The sequence below is a fragment of the Perca flavescens genome, chromosome 10, assembly GCF_004354835.1.
Source record: "Perca flavescens isolate YP-PL-M2 chromosome 10, PFLA_1.0, whole genome shotgun sequence".
Taxonomy (NCBI): domain Eukaryota; kingdom Metazoa; phylum Chordata; class Actinopteri; order Perciformes; family Percidae; genus Perca; species Perca flavescens.
The window spans coordinates 9,605,061-9,632,147 of NC_041340.1; the positions used below are offsets into that span (position 1 = coordinate 9,605,061).

Sequence of the window (27,087 nt, forward strand, 5' to 3'; positions counted from 1 at the left end):
GAAGGTAGTATGATAAGGCCATAAGGCTCACATCTGGCATTTCAATTCAACCTGGAAAATAATAGATTGAGTTGGGGTGACACATCAAGGACATTTTCCAGAATTTGAATGTACCATGTAGTGTAAAATAAAGGTCCAACAGTGTACTACTTGCTCTTTATATTTTACATTGACAGGACTATGACAATGTGTGTGGATCAGTGACACTAAATAGGCCTATTTGTAATTCAGACTGAATACCCAAACATGGAGAAAAAGTCAATCATTTGAATACTTATTGTCATTCCCGTATATGTACACCTTCATTCATGTGTGTCACATCACATATCCATCCATCCATCCATCCATCTATCTATCTATCTATCTATCTATCTATCTATCTATCTATCTATCTATCTATCTATCTATCTATCTATCTATCTATCTATCTCATGAAACATATTATATTACAGGTTACATCACAGACATGTCTTTGTGTGGGCAGCGGGCACAAGAATGATACAGCAGTGCCCTCAAGTGGACAGTCAATAAAACAACGCCCATCCTTACAGATACTTGGCACTCCAAAAATGAATGTCATAACAGGACAAAATACTTTAACACAATATGTTGGATTAAAGTACATCATATATTTAAGACTACAGTAAATATGTTACACTTTATCAAGGGTTTGTATATCGATAATGTTGATCTTTAGAATAAAATAGAATAGAATAGATCTTTATAGTCATTGTTTTCAACAACGAAACACAGTTCAGCAGCTCCCAGAATTTATCACAGTTTAAATAACAAATATGAAATAGCAAAATTTAAATAGTAAAATATAAAAGCAACAATGAGATGAGGTGACACTACATATGGGGTATATTGTTTGTGTCCCTACATTCAAAAACATGTTGTAGGGGACATACATTAGATAAAGATAATATCTTAAAAAATGCAATATAACGGTTCATATTCAAATGTAAAGTTCAACTGATCACTTAAATAGAGCTCCATGTTTGACTATCTAAATATATATTTAGGCCAACGCTTCCAGTTGATGGAACTTCATGCAAGAATATAAGCTTTACAACAAGTGCCAAATAAGTTGAAAAATCAAAATGAGTCTGGATCTTTAGAAGACATCACAGCTTAAGAAGTACTCAAAAAGTTTACACAAATTAGTTTAACATGCTATTTTAGATTGTAGGCTGAGCTGTATAACAAAAGAAATAAATACATTATTACATTATCTGGAGATTAGGGAAAGACTTTCCCATGGGTGAACAACGAATTAGAGATCTCCACTGCTTTTATTCAATCTCCCATGATTGGTGAAGTATAAATTAATGAGTAAATTAAGGGAATCGACATAGGCTACGTGAATAGAAATAGGCTTATACAATTAGGCTGTCTGCATACGTTTTGCAACATACCATTTCCAATAAAACCAGTTTTAAAAAAATGCAAACGTTGATTAAAGTTTATGTTGTGCAAATGTAACTGTCAGTGATATATATCACAACAGTGATAAAGTCACCCTGTGAATTGTTGTGACTTTTTGCGCCCGGGTAGCAACATTACGAACCCCACTATGGGCACGCCAAGACCCGCCCTACGAAGCAGCTCGATGCAACGCCTATTTCCGGATACAAGCCGTACTACGCATGCGCGAAATTGAATCCCGTGGCGGGGAATCAGGACAACAAACTTGTATGATATTGCTAACATTCAAACGCAGCAGGGGACAGCTTTTACTGTTACTTAGATTATTTGTAATATCTTAAATCGAAGATGGTTGAAGGTCCGGGCTGTACATTAAACGGAGAGAAAATCCGTTCTAAAGTCCAAAAAGGACAAAAACTGAAGGAGATCAAAGGCAGTTTGACAACATCCACCGTGAGTTTGCGTTACATTATGTCACAATTTGCGCTGGGGTTTATATATGTCAATGGGTTTGTTAGCTAGCTAGTTATTAAGCTAGTTTCTGCTGCTGCATGCTGTTAACCATCTTGGGACTCTTTACAGAGAAACAACTCCGAGGGAAATGCCTTCCACAGGTTTAATGGTTGTCCGTACACTGGAGTTGAAACTCTGGGCAAGGAGCTCTTCATGTACTTCGGTCCAAGAGCGTTGAGGTAACGTTAAGTATACTGTGACTTTTAGCTAGCTCAGTCAATGCTCCCGGGTTTTAGGGTTAACGTTACGCCAAATCCGGTTTCATATTATGTGATTTAATTGGGAATTTCATATTACTACTAATCATACTTAGTCACAAATTTTATTTTCATATCTGTTACTAAACGTGGTGCCTCCATAATTTTATGGTCACACATTTAACCAACATCTGTGTGTTAGTGTTAATATTGTATTAGTTATTTTATTTGGCTCATTGCAGTTCTAACATGTTTTGGTCCTATAGTTCAACCATGTAAAGCACTTACTTAGTTTTAAAAACAGCTGTATAAATAAAGTTTTAAAGTTTGTTGATATTAATATATTAATATAGTGCCATATATCACTGGTTCTTAAACTGTTTTCAATAATGTACCCCTTTTAAATTGTTTCTTTAAGCCAAGTACCCCCTGACCAGCGCACAAAAAGTGTACATAAACAGAAACCGTACAGCGCTGTCAGTGATAGCTTTACTAAACTGCCTTGTAACTGAAAACAATCATTTAAATGCTAATGAGAAAAAGAGACAACAACTGTAAAAAAGACAAAAACTTGGAAAAAGATGGTAGAAAGAAGGAAGGAAGGAAGGAAGGCAAGAACAGGTCAAAATAATATCAAAAACTTCAAAAACAGTGACATAAGAAGAAAAAAAGCGAGAAACTTTGAAGGACAGTAGAAAGAAGGAAGGCAAGAATAGGTCCAAAGAAGGTGACACAAATGTCACATTTTTGGTAGGAAAAAAAAAAATTCTACATAAAGAGGAACAATGTTCTGGACAACAGCCTTGTAACTATTAAACATTGTGTTAAACATCTCACGTACCCCCTGCAGTCCTCCAAAGTACCCCTAGGGTACACTGAAACACTGCCATAGAGGATGCATTAGCTAGTAACATTAAAAATGTTACCTTAATGTCAAATTTGTTTGTGTGTTTGTTTGCCTTTGTGTTGTTTGTTGTATGTTGACGGACCAAGTTAATCTTGATTTTTCATCCTTGATTATTGTAAGATGGGGCCAATATTGATAAAATTCTTGATGTGATCTTAGATTGCAATATCAATATATAGATAAAATTACATGTTCTATCAGGTCAATTGAGAAACTGTTTATGAACAAAATAACTGAACATGATTTGTCTTTTTTTTTGTGGCTAATCCAGTGAATCAGATACCCAACAAATGTAGATACTTCTATAATTGATTTGCCTTGGACACAATAGTCTAATACAGCCAGAGATATTAAGGCATAACGTTACCGTATAAACAATATTGTATAATTTCTAACTAACAGTTGACACCCTTTATATTGTCTCACAATATATATGTATGTATATCTTCATATAACCCAACCCTAATTTTAACAATTTATGAAGTCATAGTTATTTTAATCATCAAATAAAATCAATCAGTCCTCAGTCCTTTTATAGGATATATAGCTGTATTGGTGAGAGTAAGCAGGTAGATTAGTTCCTTGTGTGAGAGCACTTTACCAGTTGAGTGTGTGGCTGTTAATAGACACACAAGCTACAGGTAGGTTGGAGCCTGTGACATTTCTATCACACAATGGAGGCTACAACCACCGGGCCACCTTCGTGTCCTTTTATGGCCAAGTCTTATATAAATTGAGACATTGCTGTCTGTCAGTGAAATTTGTCTTTTCTTTGCTTCTTTCTTTCATGCTCACGTTTTTTTTTAGAGTCCACTTTGGTATGAATGGATCAATGCGTATAAACCCTGCTGAGAGGAAGGAGAGGACTGGCTCCATACCAATGCTGGAAATACACCTGACTAACGACATTGTGTGCTTCTTTGACAGCACTGTGGAAATAAGGTAACAGACACACCAGCATAGCCTAGATAGAATGAGGTGATAGAAGTTCACCTTGGGGGTATGAGTCTCATTCAGTGAGTATGTCCTACATTAGGCTGTCTGAAGACGGTGGCTGTTGTTGCATGAAAAACACAGCCTCGGCATTTGTCCTGTTCATTGACTGTAAGGTCCTGGTGTATTCAGTAGCCAGACAGACATTTATTTTTGCCGTCTGAAAATGTAACCTATGCTGTCCTATCTCATAACAAACACACTGAAACAGAATATATGAAAAACCAGTTTTGAATTGGATAACCTCAAAAATGGAGCAGTTGACTTCGTGGCACACTTTCAGGAACAGCAGCCATACGTTTTCTAAATTCCTCCAGTACTCTAAAGCAGTGTGCTTGCAGGTTGACAGAGGACTGTGAGCAAAGGGTGAGGGCCATGGAGAGTTTGGATGTGTGCTCCTCCAAGTTCGGCTTCTCCCGCTCCGAGGAGGCAGTGAGGAGCCAAAGTAGCAGGATGCTCTGTGACGTTCTCCTAGACCAGGCCGTCATGCCAGGCGTCGGCAACATCATTAAAAACGAAGCCCTGTTTGACTCGGGCCTCCACCCAGCCGTGAAGGTATGGACAAGATGATGGATTGTGTACAGCAGAGGAACAAAAAAGAAAAGAGAATAAAAATGCGAGGGAACTCCCACAGGAAAAAAAAGAAAGAAGCGTAAGCCCTTGTATTATTGAGTGATGCATTGAAATGAGAAGGGTGAAATGGGGAGATGACAAACAAGCGCATTGCGACAGATGCACACAGATGTGCCTTCCACTGTGTGCAGTTTGGAATTGGAAATGTTTTTCATTTATTTCATATGAATGTCTTCACTAAGACTCAAATAGGGGTTTTACCTTTGATTTATAACATGTTTATAAAAAAAAAAAACTCACTCACTCAAATATGTATTATTTATGATCTGGAAACCATATCCTGTGAAATGGGAAAGAGCCAATGCTTCACATTGCTCTTAGGGAATATTTTCATTGTACCAAAAAAAAAAAAAAAAAAGAGGGTGATTTTTATTTTATTGATTGGCCCATTCGTTGCCAGTTAGAGACACTGTGCGGCATGAATGCTGCTATTACTATTACTACAACAATTACCAGGGGCTTTGCTCTGCTCCCCTTTTTAGAAAGTATAGTTGGGGTTTAAGAATATAACACACTCGACCAAAACATAAATTTAGGACTTTTGGCCCTTACTTCTTTTGGGACCACTGGATCTTTAGGAGCTTACCCTCCATCATCGAGCCCCTAGGTGTCCCGAAAGAGCTGCAAGTGGTCTGTGTTTGAGTGCTTTAGATCTTCTTTATTTTTTTTACACTGTGTGAGCCAGAGTCCGGTTCTTGCTGCCCAGGCTTCAACTCTTGAAAATGTATTGTATGTTATTTTTCGTTGTTGCATCATTTTAAATCCAGTTTTTCATTCATGTCTGGTGTTTTTATTGTTTATATGCTTGTGTTATTGATTTGCTGACTGTGAAGCGCCTTTCGTCTCTGTTTTTGAAATGAAGAGCTATACAAATAAGGTTTATTCACTCTCTGCCTGTGAACTGTAACTAACTGTGCAGCTTCATTCTTTTTTTTTTAATTTAGGTTCAACAGCTGACAGGCGAGCAGATCCACCACCTGGTGAAGATGACGCGTGATTTCACCCTTCTGTTTTACAAGGTTGGACGTTTGTACATAAATCGCAAAAACGTATGTATTTAAAACACTTTTGGTAGCTCTGTATGTGCAGACACATTTACTTTAGGCATTTAGTTGACACCTCATTTAGACTGACTTGCAATAATGGATTAACTTAAAATCCTGTATTGCTGAGGAAGGAGAGAAAAAAAGCCAAAGCCCTACTGCCAGGAGAATAGATGAAACAAATGTTCCTGTCCATGCATAACAGACAAATATGGAAAGGTGAAAGTTTTTTTTTTTCTCTTTATGCTCATCTTTTTATTCACTGGTCTGCCCTCCCTGTCTCTATCAGTGTCGCAGATCTGGCTCTCCCCTCTACAAACATTACAAAGTCTACAAGCGTCCCCAGTGCGGCCAGTGCTTTCATGTCATCACAGCCTGTCGTCTTGGAGACAACGGCCGGATGACTTACTTCTGCCAGAGCTGTCAGAAGGGAGATCCCAGCGGGGTTGACATCAGGTAGAAATCCTCATAGACCTTTGGCACTTTGAATGAAAAGGTATTTTCTTGCATTCTTGTTGCTCGAAAATATATGATACCAATAATATTTCAAGTACCTGAAGTAAGATAAAACCCCATGCCCCTTTTTCAGTAGTTTCAAAGGAATGCATACTATATATTATAATTATATATGAATAATTATTGTTTGGCTCACGTTACATTTAGTGTATTTACTTTTTGGGAATTAACTAGATGAGGCTTAGTAAATTCTTGCCAATAAAATGTTCCAATATAGGATAAAAACCTTTTTTTGTAGGCTTTGGATTCTTCTTAATACATTTGAATGCTTTTAATTTAATACCAAAAGGCAACACTGTAAGCTAGGTGTCATTTTTCCAAACCTAGTCTTTGCAGAAAGTTCTAAAGCCTTTTTAGATAATATGTTCAAATTCAGAGAGGCCATCTTTGCAGGCAGATGGGCTTGGCAGGGAGTGGGAAGTGTTATGGGGGGGAAATTAATGCGCATATAAGGCTGTGTTTGCCAGACAGGGCACAGGCTCAACACCTCCTGGGTTGTATTTGAGCAAAGCTTTGCGAGGGGTTAGAGCCTAAAGCCCTTACAACACATTACATAGCTGATAAAGCAATCTGTGAGGAAAGTTTCCCGAAAGCCGCTGCTGCTTTCCTCCTCCGTGGCTGTTGGCGTTGCAGATTTGCCTTCTTGTCAGACAGTCGAGCTTCATGTCAGAGCACTAACATGTACGCTTGGAGCAATTATACGAAACACGTCGCCTTGTCGCATTTCTTCCTCCTCAGCTCGAACTGCAAATGTTTGTCTAGTTAACGTTGCCTCTTCTCTTTGCCTGTGTTTTTACATAATTAGGTTCCAATAATAGCGGCGGAATATTTCATATTTGTTGCTCATTTTGCATTTGCAGTTCCTGAGGACTAAGGAATCAAGGGCCTGTATGATTACATATGCACACATTTAAAATCATTCTGGTAAACTTTAATGTAATACAATGAAATAGTAATTTATGTCACATTTCCCTGTATGGAAGAGTCATTTCCCCAAAAATCGAAAATACACTCAGTTGGCAGTTGATTAGGTACACCTAGTTAAAACTAATGCAGTGTAATACAAAAGTCCTCCAGAAATCCTTCCATCATGATATATACTGTTCAGTTTTTGTTGAAACTTTTTAGAAAGTTGTTTCAACTGTATTGTCATTTAGGAGATGTTAGTTTGTAATATGTAGTCTACCGTCCATCATTGATATAAATGTCGTGGACAAAATATTAGAAAATGTAGAAATGATCCAAACGTTTTGTCTGTCCTCATTGATGTCTCAAGTTTTTTTTAATAGTGTTCTAAAAGTGTGTGTGTGTGTGTGTGTCGGTGTAAACACAAAAAAAAGGAACCTTATTCCTGCATCAGTGCACACGTTCTGCTCATTAGTATGCCTGTTTTAGCAACAAAGGTATGTAAGGATCAACGTAGTCACTCTTGCGTTTCCTTTATCTAGTAAGCTCCCAGTCAGAAACTGTTTGATTGGCTGGGCCTACAAGGAGAGAACCAATGACAACGTGGCTAAGAAGGAGGAAGAGGACTGGGCCTGTCAACTCTGCACGCTCATCAACCAGCCAGCAGCAAAAGCCTGTGATGCCTGCCTCACTCCAAGACCTGAGGGTGAGTGAAATGTTCTGTTCTTACAGTCACTGGGTTTAATGGGGTGACAGAAGGTCCTTGTTAGCAAGAGATAAAATAATAGTAGCTGTAGTTTAGTTGTTCAGCTGAATGGTCCCTGAATGATACTGTTTGCAATTGACCCCTAAGTACTTCTGAGTAAGGCACCAGACACCAAGCTGTCGAAGTGAAACTGCAGACAAGCACTCAGCCGTGTGTGTGTGTGTGTGTGTGTGTGTGTGTGTGTGTGTGTGTGTGTGTGTGTGTGTGTGTGTGTGTGTGTGTGTGTGTGTGTGTGTGTGTGTGTGTGTGTGTGTGTGTGTGTGTGTGTGTGTGTGTGTGTGTGTGTGTGTGTGTGTGTGTGTGTGTGTGTGTGTGCCCAAGTAACAAGCGCGTCTGTCCGTTGACCATTTTTCTTTGACTTCTCTTAAAATGCATTATGCAGTAAATTAGTGTTTGAAAGAAATGTCCCTGGGTCTCTCTGTTGTAACCACCAAACCACAGTTGAATGGTTTGCTTTGTTATATTTTAGAGTTTTTATCTTTTTTAGGATTAGCATACTGCCAAATTTCTATTCAAGTATTTTTTATATTTTTTTTAAATCACAGCTAATTGTACAGCTGTCTGAGGCCGGTTACACACTGGATTTCGGCTCCCATGTTAACAGGTTAGAGCTTACACGCTGCCTGTGTGACACGCACGTCTCAGAGCCGCGCCGAAAACACGTGCCTGCTAGAAATAGAACCGACGCCTATGTTTCACGCGACACGCAAGCGTGTTGGAAGCGTTTCCAGGCAGAATAGGAAAAGATGTTTATATGTCGTTTTGACACGAATACATATTAATAAATGTAAAATAAATGTTAATGTTTGAAAGTCTCTAGGTTTTGTATTTATAAATGTAATTAAACAAAATTTATATTGCACCTGTCAATACAGAACAAAATATTCTGTAGGCTATTTGACGTCAATATTGCCGACGTTGTCTTTGCTGTAATCAAATCAGTATATATTTATGTTTAACATGGGATTTCATTTTATCAATGGGAAACCTACATGTATCCTAGGGGTTGTCCTCAACTGTCCAAAATAGGAGTAATATGAGTCTACTATATCTAAATGTGCATACATGTACAAAGTTTACACCTACTATTGACCACTAAGCTGCTTCACTAAACCAGTTGGGGGTTAAGTGCCTTGCTCAAGGGCACATTAATGGTTGTTGAGGGAGGGGAGAGTAATAGTTCTTCACAGCTCTGTGTTAATGACTCTGATTTCAGGCATCGTAGTTCACCATTACTGAAAACATAAACTTATGTTCAGAGTTTTTTCATGCGGGGGCTTATTTCACAGAGTTTTGCATAAGGGCATCTTCAGCACAACAGATTGTGCAGCGTTTTACTTGACGACACAGCGTGGCAGTCTGCTGCTTACTGGTAAATTTTATGGCAAGATAACCACTTGAAGCCAACAACAACCTGCATTTAATGAGAGCAGCCAGTTCATCAGAATAAGCTCCAGCTGCCGAACATAAAATGAGTTTTATACTCTGGCTCCATCTCCACAGCCCACGAAGATGACGTTAACACAGAGGCATCACCCTTCAACACTGATTTGATTAAATACCCCTGCAATGCCTTCAAGAAGCCACAAGAGGAGCTCAAAGTCAACTGGAGGAGTGCATTCGGCACTTCCACCCTTGTTTTCTCTGACTTAAGCAAGAAGCCAAAGCCTGTAAACTCCCCACTCTCCCCAGCCGGCAGTCATTTGAATTCCTTGGCGTCAGAGCGAGGTTTATATAAATACAGCGTCTGCCAAGGGACAACAAGCCCCAATTACGCCTCTGGTGGCTGGCAGAGGCAAAGTGCCGAGCTCTCCAACAGGGAATCACTGGCCTCCTACAGTCACCCGTCCAAGAAAATGAGAATTGATCACAGTCCCTTTCCCGGTAACAATGCTCAAAATGGAGCCTCCAACTCTGGGTGAGTGAATCTCTCGCTTTGCTATTCATGAATAAGTTTATAACAAAAGAAGTTTTTTTTGCAACCTCAGGCAGATAAGAGGGATAAAAAAAAAAAAATTGTCTGTGGAATTTTTAATGCTACATTGTTAAAAATAAGTTTGGGTTGATGAATAGCCGTAGCAGGATATTGCAAACCATTATTTACCGACACATATCACCACACACAGTTGAAGAGAGGTTGTTTGCTCGCTAATAAGGTTTGATGTGACAGGTATACTTGTGTTTTGTTTTCAGTTTATTTGAAACTAATAAGACTTCTTTTTTTTTCTCCCCCACCACACAAGCCACAGCTCGTCCATTTCTTCCAGTCCCAGTGTCCCTTGTTGTGCTTCCCATCGTCGTCCAGCTGTCCTCAGAGCCGTCCACAAGGAGGGGGAGAATAAGGGACGACAGTTCTACGCCTGCTCGCTTCCCAGAGAGACCAAGTGTAACTTCTTTGAGGTGAAAATGGAAAGCAACTCATCTCTATGGCATTGTGTGGCCTGGAAAATAAACAACTATTACTATAACCATTTGTTTTAACTAAGCGGTCTCTCTAGTTTTAGCCACATTGCCAATATGTCGGCATCACATTTTAATGCTTGAAATAAGTTTATAAAACTTTATTTTCTCTGTTGCAGTGGGCTGACTCGCATTTCCCTTCTTGTCACCACGGGAAACGCTGTTTAATGAGGACAGTTCTGAAACTGGGACCCAACAATGGCCGGAATTTCTACACCTGCAGCTTTCAAAAGGGCAAACAGTGTGATTTTTTCCAGTGGGCAGAGAATGGGCCAGGGGTATCCATCCTCCCTGGTTGTTAGTGTGTTTTAGCAATGCATTACTTCTACATGAAACCCAGATGCCTATATGTCATAAATGAATGTGTATATAAATTAATGGACATGGAAAGGGAACCGATAACTCATCATTGACGTTGTGAAATTTGCAGATTTGTACTAAACTATACATTTATTGGAGAATAACTAAATCAACTGTAGGACCTTCAGAGCATGCTCAACCATGTTTGTACAAAAATGTTAGCTAATGTACTTAATCAAGTGTGTAATCTCATTTGGTTTGTATCATGTCCTATCACTGTCCATCTTTAAAGATGTATGTTTCACGCGTGCGTGACGATGGACAGGTCAGATGTTTGTATTGTATAAAGTTTTTTTAGTGATTACTGGAGTGTGACCTTACAGATGTTTTTGTTGTTGTTTTGTCAATTGTTGGAGCATGTGATGCAAGAACAATTTCCTTGTAAATGACAAGTTTATCTCACCTTAATTAAATTTTCACATTTGTTTTTACATTTTATTTATGAATTAAACCCAAAATCATCAGCATAAAAACACAGGATGGAGAGTGTTAATTCATTTCATCATATAAAAGAGATGCACAAAATCATACACCATTTAAAGGCAGTCCACAGATTTCAGGAGTGGTGTGTCTGACTCAGAGTCTGATACCATGTAGTGGAACTGGGAGAAGCCAGGGGCTTTGTTACAGGCCGCACCTTAGGAGATCAAAAGAGGAAACTAATTAAACAACATTTTTACTCCTTTCTTATGAAGGCCAAATGTAATACGGGTATTAAAATCAACATCCAAATATCACAAAATACAAAAAACAGGCTTTCATGCTCACTGTCCAAGTCCCATTGATCAGTCAATGTCAAATGGCCTAATTTATTTTTTTTTTTATATATATTACTGTAGCAAGGCTAGAGACATTAATTATTTGTATATAAATGATTTGTTTTGGTTAAGCATTTTAGTTAAAATAAGTTCAAATAATAACCATTTAAAAAGAAGCTGTTGAGATTACAGCAACCTGTTTTATTTGTCATACAGATATTTTATCTGTTCAGGCCAAATTTATACTGGATTGTCTTGTAATCGTTTTGAATAACTTTTTTAGAACATTTATTAGGAAGTTTAACATGCTATCTGAATTATTTATAAAAAAATGAAAAGCAAATAAAAAAGACTGCCCTTATCAATGTGATATGCGCATCCATCTGCTTGTCTACATCTCTGTAGATGTGTGTGTATATACAGTATATATATATATCAGGTATTTGTGTCTTCGTACCTTTGGCAGTAGCTGAACAGTCTGTATTTGTGAACCTTAACACTCACCATAATGGCCACTTGTGTTAGCACAGATGATGGCTCCGAAGAACTCCGAGTAATGCCTCTTGATTCTGGAAATGGCCGTCTTGCAGGCTGCCGAGGGATCTGCCCCGGCCCTCATCAGCTCCACAGCCAAATAACTGTTGGCAGAATAACATGCAGTTCACATGAGGGAAAACTAACAAGTGCTGTCAGGGCCACCAACCAGGATGATGATGGGTATGTGCTTGCACCTTGCGGTTATGGCGTGGGATAAATCTGATGAAAACAAATCTGATGTCAAGAAACAGTGATTAAATAGGATTGAAAAAAAAAAAAAAAAAGTAATACTTGGAGCCTCACTCCAGGAGAGTCGACTTGTCGTCACACTACATTTTAGGTGTTCCCAAGTGTGTAAAATCAGTAAATGGGGAGAAATTGTAGTAATTTACCATCACTGCAATGCAAATTGCTTGCTCTACACAGACACTATGAGTGCCATTGACTCCATTAGCCTAGAGTCAAATTTATAAAACAATGAGTAACATATTGCAATTTCCTAGAATTTACTTTTGTAAAAGTTTGGGATTTTAAAGTGGAAAAGTTATAGTAACCTTTTTCCCCAGTGAATACTTCTGACAGGAGAAACTGTACCATGGTACCATGTTAGGTGTTATTTTCCACCAAAGATAGCAAGCCAATTAGTTTAAGTAAAATTCCCCTTTTTGGAGAGAGGTACTACGTATTTGAATGTGTCTCATAACACTTGCTAAAGATTCAGGATTTTGGGCACAGCATATATAGGACCATAATACACAAGAGATGACTTTTTAAAATGGCCTATTGGCTGGTGATGATGTGTTACTGCTTCATTTTGTGAGTGAAGTCCCTAGGAAGGCTTGTAACCAAACAAATGTGTGTGGCACGGAGAATGAATGATAAACACGCTTCAGTTCACCAGTAGCAAGGTGTTTCTTGAAAAATGCAACCCCAAATCGTTACAGGAAGTGTCTCAAAAAATATGATTCAGGCGGCCCCTTAGGTTTGGTTGTTGTGTGACTAGGAATGTAAAGCGGAGTGCAACTTAAAAAACAACAACAAAAAAACAGTTTGTGTACTCCACAAACTCTTCTGGATAAATAAATCTTCCAAACATAACCCTTCTGAGACTGCCATATTCTCACAGCCTGCAAGCAAACAGCAGCTTTAGTCTCTAAAAAAAATCTTGCCTTTTCTATGCAATGTAAAAATGACAGTTTTGGGGCAATGTAGTCATGCCTCCACTCTCTGGTTCACACCAGAAATTGTTTAAAAATGTGTCACAGATGTCAATATTCTCTGAAACATAATTCGTCTGTCAAGGAAAAAGCCATGTAACAGTCATATTATTCAAAGAAGTACCAATAAACCCTGGTTATGGTGCACAAAGGAGTTGTGATCCAGTCAACATGTCTCATGGAATTAAATCCAACACAGTTAGAAAAAATCGGACAGATGACTATTAATAACAGGAAAATATTTGCGTATACATTTTGAACTGAGGAAGAAACCATAAAACCAGCAAACCATAGGTACCTCGGCAGAAAGCGCATCATGAGGTCTCCGTCTCCGGTAGCAGCAGCACCACCAGCTGAGCTATCTGCATAGGCTCCTGCTCCAACGATAGGGGAGTCCCCAACACGACTGCAGGATAGGAACAAGACAAGGGTTTAAACATTGGCTAATGCCACATGTACAGAAAAAAAAAACCTATTTAAAGCTATAGGGCCCTATTTTAACGATCTAAGCACACAGCGCAGGTGCGTTTAGGGCGTGTCCAAATCCACTTTTGCTAGTTTGATGGCGGAAAAAAAGGGTCTGTGTGCCGGGCGCATGGTTCAAAAGGGTTGTACTTAATGCCTTCATTAATGCATACTGTAGGTTCGTTTTGGGCGTAACATGCAATAAACCAATCAGCGTGTCATCTCCCATTCCCTTTAAAAGCCAGCCGCGTTTGTACCTTGGCGCATTGCTATTATGATGGCGGATTTGCACCGTAATATTTTTATTTGTAATCTTTTGCATGTTTGTGTGCTGCTGCGCTTCCCTGTGTGTGTATGTATGTGTAACAAGCATAGTGTGTGCGTGCTGTGCATAAGCCTAGGCACATTTTACTAATTTGTTGTTAAATTAACAATGAAATGCTGCGCTATTGACTTTAGACCAGGTTTTTGTTGGTCAATGGTGCGATCACTTCCCGCTGCCTCAAGATAGCAATACGCAAAGAATTCACCTGAACACACCTCCCTGTAATAGCACACTTAGCCGATTATCGGCCGTTAGACAGTCTGGCGAGGTCAGTGACGCAAATCTGTTCGGTGTGTCCCATGCCGTCATCATTCTGGGAGGCTGTCGGCGTTCATTTTGGCCGACCTGACATGTTCAGTCGCCAGCAGGGCAGTCGGAACTTACCCGGAAATGCCAAGCGGAATGAGGTGACTAAAGTCTCTCAAAATCTGACGAAAATCTTTTAAACTGACCTTTGTTGATCTGAAATGAAGATAGATTCAGCAACTGCATGGCCTATTTCTCGCTTAAAATGTTCTCAGAAACACGTTTCAGTGAACTATTTTAGTACAATATGAAATCGTATTCTGAACGGCCGCCATGACAGTCTGGCTTTGAATTTCCGGAGAAAACGAACCCATGTGACGCGTTCGTCCAATCAGCTGCCGGTTTTCATTTCCTGGGCAGATTAGCGCCGTCTGCTGTTATAGAGATGTATTACGTCTCGTCTCGTCTTTTTGGTGTGTTCTGTGGTACTTTATGGACCAACACGGGGAGACTGATCATTTCGACTGGCTTTTCTGTCAACGGTCGGCCGGCGGCTATATGCGTAAGCAGCTTAAGACCAACACGCCCAAGGGCGCAAAGATGGGCGCAGGTGCATTTGCTATTTAAACGACGTGGGCGCTGGACGGGAAACTGCGTTATTCTTAAACTAGCAATGACACTTGCGTCGGGCTTTGCGCTGCGTCGCACCGGGCCCAAAATAGGGCCCATAATGCTTAGTTTATTTTGCCCCAATGAGGAATTCTAAGTAATGACAACAACACTGTCGGCGCGTCCACATGATACGAGCCTTTAGTGATCACGCAGGCGCCCGCCACCCCTCCTCCACGCAGTTGCTAGTAGCCACGGAGGATTAAAAAAACACGATGGACTCTTCAGACATGGCATCATGACTTTGCGTAAACATACACGCCACTTTCCTAAAGCCAAATGGCGTGTTATCTGTACGCATTTTGAGCTATCCACGTGTATGTCTACGCTGTATACAGCGGATGTAAACATACACACCACGTGGCGCGAGAACGTGCCGTGCTATCATGAGTACAACTTCACACGCTTGTAAAAAATAAAAAAATGAAAAAAAAGGCTGGGTTTAGGAAAAGAACATTGGGAAAGGCCTTAGTAACATAAAAACACGACTGTGACCAATGTCACATGCTTAGGAAAACAAACGGTTGGGTTAAAAAAAAAAAAAAAAAAACATTGTATGACATGATCCCGGCTCTCCTGGGTGAAGGTCCTGTTTTTTACCCATCCCCTACCCTACCCAACCCAACCAACCTACCTGTGCAGGACTTTTCATACTACTCGCAACGGCGATAATTCACACGTAATGTCAATGGTCAATGGAGGCCAAACGGCATTAATAAACATGCTAAAAAGCGATTATGCATCTTTATAATGCGCCAAAATAGCATACGAATTGGCGTGTCATACACACGTAACTTAATGAGATCAGTCTGCTTGAGAAGATGTCATTATCGTCACTCGAGCTTCTGCGCGGGAAAGTCATCGGATGCCACAATCTTCTGAACACAGCCATACTGAGAAATCCAGAGACAGACAGTTGTGTGGAGCTGATAGTCTTAATTAGCGTTGTAGCAATTCATTTGGCAATGGCTTGAACGTAACGGACGTTCATTAATATCAAAAAGTTACACACTAAAGCTTTAAATCTTTTTTTTTTTTATTATCTTCTTTTGTATCTCTTGAAGACTTAATGAATAGCCACCATATAACTGTGACTCAGATTTGCAGCAACATCTCATTTAGTATTGCAATTCATTATGGATCCTTTTCAACTGAACTGAAACGTGTCAAACAGGAAAGAAAACCATTCCTAAACCTAAATCTTGAGCCCTTATAACACAGTTATTGTTCTATTAAGAGTTCTCTATTAAAAGAGCCCTTATATTTCATTATTCAAAAAGTAATGAAACTGAAAAAGCATGCTAAGACATGATATAGATTATGACACTAATCCACATACCCTGGAACTTTGTGAGTTAGTCCATTGGTCGACGTACCAGCAGCCACATGACCATCTTGATCAAGAGCAACCATTCCTGGTGCATAAAAAACAAGAGTGGAATTGAAATGTCAGCCATCACCAGGGTATCCTAGTAGCTAAAGAAAGCTCAACAAAGTCGTTTAAAGCCCTTGTGTGAGATAGTGCTTATACTGCTGAAGGATTTTGGGAGCGTATTAAATTCCTAGCGACTCCAGGTGCCCTGATGAGTACATAAGTCTAGTTCAGACCATATTAAAAATTAAAGTTTAGATTTGATCTTTTGGACAGAAATACAAATTCAAGCCCTCCAAACTGAATTGTTCCCTGCTTACCTGTACTTCAGTAGGTCTGTCTATGGTCCTTTTTGGCACATTATGCTGCTAAACTTTCATCCATGTCTAGCTTCAACGAAGTGCTTAAATACTAAACTGTATAAAATGCCTGAGGAAAGCTGACTTAACATTCTGTAAGCAAAGAAGGAAAAAAAAAACTACCTATGGTGTCATGGGAACGCGTATTAGCATGCTGCGCCCTGATGTTCTGTTTCACTGTTGCCCTGGGCTTGTAGGGTCCACAGGACTTGGAAGGATCTGGAAACACATTCTTTTGACAGGACAGAAAACATCATTTTTGGCACAACGCGTGGGAAATTGCAGGCATTTGCTTTGATTGGATTTGCTGTCATGTAATGAAAGAAAACTATCAGCACTATTGTCACCAAGTGGTCTGGCACCTAATAATAAACGGTAGGGAGTCTTGTTATGATTGGACTATTTTTAAGTATCTTATTTACAGTGACTAAACCATTAAATGAACATAACGTCCCAGTTTAAATCCCTGCTGCAGCCAAAATGTTTCCTTCAGCAATCAAATCCCACGTTTTACTGAGACAGACAACCTACATGTAGTGTACCTGAGGGTAGTGTAGTCTGAGAAAAGCTTTCCCTGTCTCTCTACCTCGCGGTGTCTTCTCTGCTCTTATGAGTGACTGAATGCAACAGCTTGACCTCCAGGGAGGTTTTAAAAAGTGCATTCTGCTCCTTTGATGTTACATGTAAGTGGAATTCTGCTAGAAAATGTCAAATTTTGAGTTAAAGTGGTCAGTCATAAAATGTGGACCAAAAAAAAGAGGTAAACTTCAATGGTAAAAGGTCTTGTCATATGTAATGTGTATTTTTTTTTCATCTGCATTACCTTTGTACAGGGCTTCCATCATGCCAATGATAAAACAAAAGTTGGGATCAACTAGTCTGATTATGGAAATTCCTGTGCATTGTTCATAAATAAAAGTCTGTTACGTGTAATTTCATGACAGTAATTGTTAAACCCTTGAAAACATTCTCTTTAATAACATGAGTTACAGTTGTTGTCCTGTGACCACAGCAACAATCTGAAATGTTACACTCACAAAAAAGGGCCAGCTGGATTATACAATGTGTTGGAAGTATCGAATGCACGTATAGAGACCAATACTTTATACTGGGGCATCCGTACTGGGGTTTCGCATCTTGTACCATTTGCCAGCATTTACTGCTGAATGCTTTCTCCGTCTCTTGACCAAATCTATTACACATTTTGGTATGTACTTGCTAAATGAAGAGGAGACAGTGAAGATGCCACAGGCGGTAATAGGGACAGTATCCTTCCCAAAAAGGGAGGCGTACATGTACTGTATATTGGATACACTCATGATACCAGGATTTCCAATGGAATGAATGAGGAGATTTCATTTGGTTGTTTCTTAGGAAGTGAATATATGTTTTTTTTCTTGGTTTTTCATGTTTTAGTAGCCTACGTCATGAGAGACTCTGCCTGGAAAGGTTGTGGCCCATAACCCTAACCCCTGTTGTGATGTATTTGTTGTGCTGGTTGTGGCTAGAGATGCACCGATAGACCGGCCGGTGACCGGAATTGGCCGGTTTTCACGTGCTCGGCCATGACCGGCGACCGGCAGGTCAGTCTGACATATGCCGGTCTATGCTAAAATTAACTGACAACATAAGTTATATGCGTTACAGTTCTCAAGGACGTGCGCAGAGACGGACGCGACGGCACTGTCTCTTTTTCCTTTCTCTCAACTTTTCCGCCGTCTGGGTCTTATGTAGGGAACCTCGTGAATCAACCTGCGACATGTCAGCTGTTTGGAAATTCTTCAGCGTGTGTGCAGAAGATAACAAGTTTGCAATATGCAACACCTGCAAGGAAAAAGTAGGACGTGGAGGGACGACACCAAAAACCAAATTCACATTTTTTTTTATTGGATATTGGATGGGAAAAGAAGGAAATGGTTCTAACATTGCACTTTAGATGTGTGTGAATTTCCCACACCAGGAGTAATTTATATAGTTCTATTTTATAGTGATCCATTATCTGTTCAAAAAATGTTCTATATTATGTGCAAAATGTTCTATTAAAGAAAAGATAGAAAATACATATTCGTGTGTGCTGTAAATTGGTTAGAAAAAATGAAATCGGAATTGGTTGGCCTAACTCAAAGAAAATCTGAATTGGCCTAGAAAGTGGTAATCGGTGCATCTCTAGTTGTGGCCACCAATAATTAACCCCACCTGTGTATATTGATTGTGAAATTGCCAGAATACACACTGAAGAATCTGGCATCTTGCACAAAACGTCCGTGGGGCAAAATTAAAAAGTCAAATTGGAGTGCTGTGCCCGGTCTTTCCTTTTTCTTATTATTGAACTTCTAATTGACTGACTGATTTGCATGAACTGGGTGGTAGAAGTGATAAGATGTGTCTCTTCCTCAACCGCTGTTGAGATAACCTTGAACAAGGCACCTAGTAACTCCTAAGTCTTTTAAAGAATAGCAACAACCCAGCGCTGTAGGACAAAAGCAGCCTTTTTTTTTTCATGGACTTCTTAAGTATGCCTGTCAGTTTTTCTACTTATTATCAATCTTTTAGAAGCAGCACGCCTGTAGCAAACACAAGTGAGGAAAAACACACTCTCTAATATACGCACACACACACCTTTCGATAATTAGGTTGGCAGTTGCCCTTCAGCCACTGTGAGAAAATATTCACAGATTTGTTGGTAGTCAGGTCTTCGGCGATGAAGCCCATGTTTTCAGCAAACACAGAAGCTATAAACAGAGAAGTAATACTTTCAGGTCAAGTTACACATTCTGGTCCACACTGACCTTGGGTTATAGGAAAACAAAGGGTCACAAACAAAGGAGGGGCTGGAGGCAATCTCATTTCATTAAGGCTTGTAGCTTTGGCTTGTGAGGGAGGACGAGTCCTACATCGCTACTGTTTTGAACAGCAGTGACATTATCGAATGGTATTTTAATTAAGATAATTTTTTTGAATCAGTGAATTGAATCTCACTGGGAAAACATGAAAATGTCTTTCTGAGGATTTTTTGACAAATGAGCCATATTATTTGGTCTACAAGTCACTTACCACAGTGGAATAAAATGTTTCTATATTATATATATTATGAACCCATGCTAAAGAATGAGGATATATATATATATATATATATATATATATATATATATATATATATATATATATATATATATATATATATATAGCTTATTCTATGTTTGCAAAAATACATGAAATGCCAAATGAAGATAACTAATGCAAATTCAAATACCAAAAGAAGTGTCTCCTTTCAACATATGTTGAATCTCTTTTGTGAAATAATCAGTAAATTGAATTTGCATATGTTAGTTAAATAAGTGGATTTAGGATTGTTTAATGTTAAGATTATCCGGTCCAACATGAACCATGATTATATTTGACTTATACTTGTGGGCATTAATCCACACATACTGTACCTGACTCTCCCACTAGCAGTGTGTGGTCAGTGTGCTCCATCACAGCTCTTGCTACTCCAATGGCATTCTTGATTCTTCTCAGGTCTGCAACTGCACCAACCTCAATTGTATCCCTGGTAACAGAGAATACACAGAAAACAAACGTTACTACTGGTTTAGTGGACACAAGTTAAGTTCAAATGTAACCTGTGGCGTTTTTGACCTCAAGTAACTTACACACGAGTCAAGTCCATAAAATGCTACTCAGGCTAACATCAGTACCCAATGTCTGATATTATAATAATATTATACAGAAAAATAGAAACCCCCTTTACAGTGTGATGCAATTTTCTTGAAATGCCCTGCAATAAATACTGCATCTGTTAAACCTATAGCATAGTGTCCAGTTTAGTTTGAGACAGACAAAAGTTGAATTCTACTTTTTGAGGCTGTTGTCTGTTGTGGCGATGTAATGGTTTGCATCATAGAAAGGTGTTTCAAATAATTATCCACCACAGCAAACTTCTCCACGTCTCCATGTTGCCAAAGAGTTGAGTCAAATTCTCCCAGACACAATATCAAAAATGTAACCTTGTGCTTTAAAGATTTTACACAGCTAGTATTTGATTGCAGCGGTGTTCCATTGGGTTAAACTGTACAGGTGTTGATTATTGTGTTCAGTTTCAACAGGTCTGCCGGGGGTGATAGCCACTGTATTTCTTATGCAGCTATATTGGATAGTGTGTGGGATGCTCTCCCTTTCCCACAATGTATTGATGACTATGTAACCCCAAAATAAGCAATTTTTCCCACTAAATGGTTAGAGTAATAATAACAAACTGCTTGTCTGTTGTCCATCATCGTGAGGTGACATTTGCCTCCCATGATAACGACTCAGTGTGTAAATGTTTGTAGTTAAGTAGTACTTGATAACTGGCAAGCTTTCAGATCCTAATGAGAATCTGAATTAGTGCTTTGTTAGAGAACGGTCAAACAGTTATAGGCTAGCTGTAAATGTAAAAGATGCATAGACAGCACCAGCACAAACTGTAACAGTAATACATATACTGACAGCTGCAGGTGCCTAATTAGAGTGGCCATTATAAAGTTTATACTGATTATTTCTTTTCATTTATAGCTCTTTCTTGCTTATATTTTCTATGTTTTAGGGGATTCAGAATGACAGCAGCTTTCATCAAGTCCTTAAATATAAGACTTGCAAGGATAAAACTGGGCTTGTTCGGTCTTACACAGCTGCTTTTAGGATGCACATATGGCAGCTTGGATAGAAAAAAAGAAAAAGAAAAACAGCTGTTTAAATTCCAACTGCTTACGCACATATTCCACGTTTACAAATCTTCTGCTTAATCAAACTGCTTCATTATGCTGCATTACAAATGTTCTTTACCATGTCATTTCCCATTTCTCCTTTCAATTAAAGTGTTGTTTATGTCCATGGTTTACCCGTTCATGATCATGGCATCCAGCGTGGTCTCTCCAGACTCATCTGGGCTCCCGCCATAGCCTACACTGCCATCGCACTGCTCCATTTGACAGCGGGCACAGCCCTTCTCCACTGCATCCAACACCGAGCCACCGGACTGCAGGGCACTCCATGCTATGGTATGAAACAACACAGTGGGACATTTGTTATACTGTATGCTACAAATCAGCCATTACAGATAAGAAGTAAATCCCCTCCACCAGCCTCTTGATATTACATTGAATTTTGGCCATGCGCTTGTCATCCACCAAACATTTGGAATTCTTTAACTTAATCTTGGCAAAGGTTAGGGTCACTTAGAAACAACCATGCTGGGGCGACCTCTAGCTCACCCAGTACAACCCGGTCTCACGGCAGTTCGTGAAATGCTCACGTTATTTAAGATATTGATTTGTGTTCACGGGGACGTTTTTGTCGGGGGTTTTTTCGTGGTGGCCAGCACGAAAATGTAAACTAATGTATTTAAATGGGAAGCATATGTCGTGGTCACAGCACGACTATGGTAGCGAGTAGTATGAAATGCCGAAAATCTGCGTAAGGAGGTTGGTTGGGGTGGTGGATGGGTCAAACAATTCCAAACTTTCACCCCGGAGGGCGGGGATCGCGTCCCGCGTGTGGCGTTTTGTTTCCCTGTTAACCGTCCCGTTATTGTCGCGCGTTCCCCCGCGGCCGTCTCCCGGCGTGTGAGGCGTCTTTTCCCCGTAGTTTTTTTCCTTAACCCAACCTCCGCCATCCCGTTATTGTCACGCGTCCCCCGCAGCCGTGTCCCGCCGTGTGACGTTTGCTTTCCCCGTTAATCTCCGTATAGACCATTTGGTGTTGGCCACCACGAAAAAAAAACACGAAAAATGTCCCTGTGAACACGAATCAATCATAGACTGTTAATATTATACAGTCAATGGATCAATAGATTAAAAATAACGTGACCATTTCACGAACTGCCGTGAGACCGCGTTGCCCAGTAAGAGCGTTTGTCCCATTTTGGCTGAGTCCTGCAGCGGCGCAGGGTTCAAATCCGACCTGCTGGCCTTTGCTGCGTGTCATCCCCCATCTCTCGCCCCCTTTCATGTCTATCCACTTTCAAATAAAGGGAAAAAGCCCCCAAAAATTAATCAAAAATAAATATATTTAAAAAAAAAAAAAAAAATGAGAAAGAAAGTTTGTGTCCTGTTCTGAGGAAACTTTACTGGGACACAATTTACATCTTGGTTTATAGCAATTTTGACAGCTAATGCACATTTTGCAAACTACATATTGCTTCGGTTGAGCGTAATATGTTGTAGAAAATAAATCTGTATTGAATCTGGGTTTTAAAAAGTAATCTTTTCTTATCCTAGAAATACCACACAACAATAATCTCCCAACTCAGCCGTGCTTTCTCTGGGATTGCGATTTTTAAATTGTGTTAAATATGTAGGGTTAAGTAATGAAATAAATAGAACCCATTAGTCCCATATACATTTCTGGGCAGACAAGTTAAAGGATCAGATGATGCATGAGATGACCAGTAAGATGCATTCTAATTAACAAGGAATGTGAGCTCACAAGCATTTGGTCACTGATCCCCCAAGGGCCCATGGGGGATCAAAATACCAACTGGTAGCACTGTCACCAGCTTGCTAATAAATTCTCAGACCATCACACTGTGTTTAGCAGAATACTACCACAAAATCCTCCTTTTATTATTTATGATTTATCCATCTATAAATTCTGTCTGTCTACAATCTTTGGTAAGTGCTCTCGTCTCAGCATATCATTCTTTTTTTTAATATCAAACTCAGCATTACAATCCTTTTCACTTAGAAAATGCAGCAGAATGGAAGAAGAGATTAGGCAGCTATTGTCAGCTGCTTCTCTAAGCCCCCCTTGGGAAAAGAGATCTGCATGAGAGGATCAATAGTAGGGGCTCCCAGACTACACTTTTAAATATCTACCCACATAACAGATAGATGGGTCAGTTTTTCATTTCCATACCCCACTCAGGGAAAAGAGTTGATGTACATGTACATTGATTTTTGAGTTCACTTTAATCATCTGCAGGTTTTGATGTGTTGCTTGAGATGTTTTGAACACCATTTCTATCTTTCTATCTCCCCCACCACACAAATCCACTTGACAGATTTGTCACAAGCCGTGCTGAAATATTTTCAGTTTCAATTTGAACATGTCCAATGTATCATCCTGAAGGAAATCAAATTGACCTGGCAGACCTGGCAACGGTAGTTGGTTCTGCCCATTTCCTATCGCCACCTTTAACTCAGATGGTCTTACATACTTGTACAGTTAAGCTGTAGTGGAGACACAAGCATATTGCAAAAAAAGCACTTTATAGTAGTGTGAGGGGAGGAAATCCTGAACATACTGGTTATGGAGCCTGCCAGGCATTGCACTGCACCATACACTTTCATTCTCTGTCTGCTTTCGTGATTTAAAATTCGCTCACAGGGTTCGATCTTGCAGTCATAAGTAAACATTTCAATTATTTTCATTATTAATTAATCTGCAGATCATTTTCTTTATTACTGATTAATCAGTTGACAATTTCCTAAATCCCAAGGAGATGTCTTGAACTATTTTTTTTTTGTTTAACCAACAATCCAAAACCTGAAGAGATTTGAATTACTTTCACATTTGAGAAGCTGGAACCAGAGAATGGCTGATATATTTATTAATAATTTACTGAAATAATGAATCGGTAGATCAAAAATAGTTCCCGATTCATTTCCTGTCAATCGACTAATTGTTTCAGCTCTAAACGTTTTCTACGAATTCTAATCAGGAATGAAATTAAACACAATATTAAACAAAAGAATCAAGAAGAAAAAAAAATAACATCATTGCCATTTAAGCCTACTGAATTAAAGACTTCATCACTTCATTCATTTAGTTAACACAACTACGTGTGGTTTTTTGGGGCATGATGACACAGTGTGCAAGTTACTGTTTTGCAACTAACACTTTTAGACACGTAGCCTGGCTGTTATTTAATAATTTAAATTAGATGTGTTGCACAACACACAAAGCCGAGGATATCCTAGCTCTGTGAGGATTCTCCCTGCATAAAAAGAATACTTTTGAGACCATTTAAGATCAATATTATCAAATATAATAACATTTTGCACACCAATATAGGTACTTAGCAATTCATCTGGTGACTATTTTCATCTTCAAATTGAAAGTGTCAGTCAAAAGTTTAGAATATTTGCAGAATAGCCTATTCTGTTTACACTAGTCTACCGTTATAAAGTACAGTATATTGCAGCAATTCAACTGATCTGTCCAATGGGTAATATTTAACGCCCAGGCACATAAACAATGTGTTGGTGTTCAAAACGATGAAGACAAATAACCAATGTATACAATCTGTCTATTCATTTTGGGCGTGTAATGTATTTGTTTGTGGGCAGATTTTGACCACAATGTGTCACGACTGAACTCTAGGCTGGGGTGAATGAAAGTTTTAAACAATTCGGTGTAAAACACGTAGTAAGTAAGCTAACGTGTGGCCTACCTGCAGCCGTTGCATTCTTGAATGGCCACGTATTGATAACGAGAGGTAGTGATGTATGCCCAAGTGGAAACAGTACCGTTAAAGTAGGAATTAGGAGCGATACAAACATGTTGTCCTGATAAAACGCTGCATGGACATTACACCGACACAGAAGACTGCTAACGCTAGTTCCTATTCATTTCTATTTTTCACCCCCACCGTAAAGTATGTACTGTCACAGCAGAACGCGCAACATAGGAAAGTGTAACATCTAGTATGTTTAAAAAGAGAATTCGCTACACTTTGGTTTAACGTAACGTTACAATTAAACTTCCTTGTTGTGTCACATGCTTATGATGCGTTCCAGGCACAGTTTTTTGCCCGTAAGTTACGACCTCAAGTCACGACTCACGACATGGTAGCGTTCCAGGCAAAGTCACCACAAACCCTAGCGGCTACCTAACGTTTATAGATATATGCCTAACGTTGACGTTAGCTATCTATGTTACTTTACGTTGCCTATTTATTTCTACTTATCACTGTTAATAAACGGCGTCTGTACCTACAGCATCAACGGGGGTCGCCATTGTTGTTTATGTGTGTGTTCCAGGGCACTTTCACGGGTAGAAAGTTGTGAAAATACGAGTTACGGGTTGCCTGGAACGCAGCATTAGTGGGCGGGTTCTTTTTTTTTAAAGGGGCAGTACAAATCCAATATTGGGAGATAGAGGGCGTTTCCCAATCTGTGTTCTTCTATTGACTTGTGTTCTTGTGTCCCTGTGAAACGTCATCTCGTGTTGCCAAAGTACTGTCCCAATACACAAGTTCCCATTTCGCCAAGAACAGTTAAAATTCAAGATGTATTCTTGACACGCCAATTTACCGAGGATACATCGGTTGGTAACTTGTATGAACTTCGCAGCACCTGTATCCCAACATTCATTTCGGCATTCAATGATGGTTGGATTCATTGGTTGGATTTCCAGTACACAGACAGTACAAAAACGGGACAATTTTAACAATTTTTGCCATCTTATTCATCACTAAATTCACTTCTGAGAACATTTTAGGCGAGAAATGAAAGGTTTAGATTTCGAATATAGGCAGTCTTGCGAAAATCTTTGCCGAATTGACAATTTGCTCCAAAGTTTTCGGAGTTTTCGGAGCTCCATAAATTGACGCGGCCGCCAGCTTGCGCCTGCCGGGGCCACTAGGTCGGACAGTCTCACTCGGAGACCCCGCTGTAGGACCCCGGAGGTCTTTAAGACCGGTTCCGTAAATAAGAGGCTTTTATTTCGCCGTTGACGGATCGTTTTTTTAAATATCACAACACATGTGCATCATAAGATTAACGGGAACCTGTGTTAACTGTCTTTTTGGAGTTAAACTCAACAAGCACACACACATACACACACACACCGCAGCAGGCAGAGGAGAGATATACCATAGACTGTATATTATATGAGATATACCCGTTTCTTTTCGGGAGACTTGTTTAAATTATGCCATAGGCTATAGCCTACATTATATTTTCTATTTATTTCATATTTTTGGTGTATTTGTTTTCTGATTTATTAGAAATTGAGTTTCAGTCTGTATGATAGTTGTACATAAAGTGGTAACATGCTATGACATGTTATGTAGACTAAAGGGGAGACACCAACCTTCTAATTTCCATCTCCCTGGGCATACCGTATACAGTGCACTACAATAATATAGAAATGGTAATTCCACATAATACTAATAGGAACACATAGGACACACCAGTGCATATGCCTATTTTTTTTTAATTTAAACTGACTTAAACTTATACACTAATAATAGTAGGGATCGCGTTCCACTTTTTTGAATAAGTAAAGGGTGTTTGAGCTAAACCATAAACAATAAAATTAAAGCTCAATTAGTTTTATTTTTCAATATTATTGCAATAGTTGTAGCATTATGAGGTTTTCTTGTCCAGAGATTGTTTTAATACAAAGTGGTTATATTGTTGTGGTTTTTATATCT

General features: G+C 39.3%; 2 protein-coding genes across 3 annotated transcripts; one reads left to right on the forward strand and one right to left on the reverse strand.

The window, feature by feature from the left end:
• The first annotated feature begins 1,584 nt into the window (after positions 1 to 1,584).
• neil3 (nei-like DNA glycosylase 3) lies at positions 1,585 to 11,189 on the forward strand. 2 transcript variants are annotated; one of them, XM_028589697.1, is made up of 10 exons: positions 1,585 to 1,881; positions 2,011 to 2,120; positions 3,853 to 3,987; positions 4,380 to 4,593; positions 5,616 to 5,690; positions 6,004 to 6,170; positions 7,679 to 7,842; positions 9,406 to 9,820; positions 10,152 to 10,302; positions 10,482 to 11,189. In XM_028589697.1, exons 1-10 carry the CDS (start codon positions 1,777 to 1,779, stop codon positions 10,662 to 10,664), a joined length of 1,719 nt encoding a protein of 572 aa, XP_028445498.1. In that variant the 5' UTR covers positions 1,585 to 1,776; the 3' UTR covers positions 10,665 to 11,189. The 2 variants fall into 2 exon arrangements, with proteins under 2 accessions (XP_028445498.1, XP_028445497.1); XM_028589696.1 differs by having other exon boundaries at positions 1,586 to 1,881; positions 10,146 to 10,302.
• Positions 11,131 to 25,446, reverse strand: aga (aspartylglucosaminidase). The gene is made up of 9 exons (XM_028589698.1): positions 25,102 to 25,446; positions 21,551 to 21,704; positions 20,108 to 20,220; positions 19,290 to 19,402; positions 16,794 to 16,902; positions 16,279 to 16,354; positions 13,533 to 13,640; positions 11,985 to 12,118; positions 11,131 to 11,359 (listed from the first exon to the last, which is right to left on the reverse strand). Exons 1-9 carry the CDS (start codon positions 25,208 to 25,210, stop codon positions 11,259 to 11,261), a joined length of 1,017 nt encoding a protein of 338 aa, XP_028445499.1. The 5' UTR covers positions 25,211 to 25,446; the 3' UTR covers positions 11,131 to 11,258.
• Positions 25,447 to 27,087: the final 1,641 nt, after the last annotated feature.

Coding starts and splice junctions, on each gene's coding strand:
- aga (XM_028589698.1), bottom strand. CDS start 25,210: ATGTTTGTATCGCTCCTAATTCCTACTTTAACGGTACTGTTTCCACTT. Junction 16,903..19,289: donor GCCAACCTAATTATCGAAAG/GTGTGTGTGTGC, acceptor TCCTGTCAAAAG/AATGTGTTTCCAGATCCTTC. Junction 13,641..16,278: donor CTAACTCACAAAGTTCCAGG/GTATGTGGATTA, acceptor CCTATCCTGCAG/TCGTGTTGGGGACTCCCCTA.
- neil3 (XM_028589696.1), top strand. CDS start 1,777: ATGGTTGAAGGTCCGGGCTGTACATTAAACGGAGAGAAAATCCGTTCT. Junction 2,121..3,852: donor TTCGGTCCAAGAGCGTTGAG/GTAACGTTAAGT, acceptor GTTTTTTTTTAG/AGTCCACTTTGGTATGAATG. Junction 9,821..10,145: donor AATGGAGCCTCCAACTCTGG/GTGAGTGAATCT, acceptor CCACCACACAAG/CCACAGCTCGTCCATTTCTT.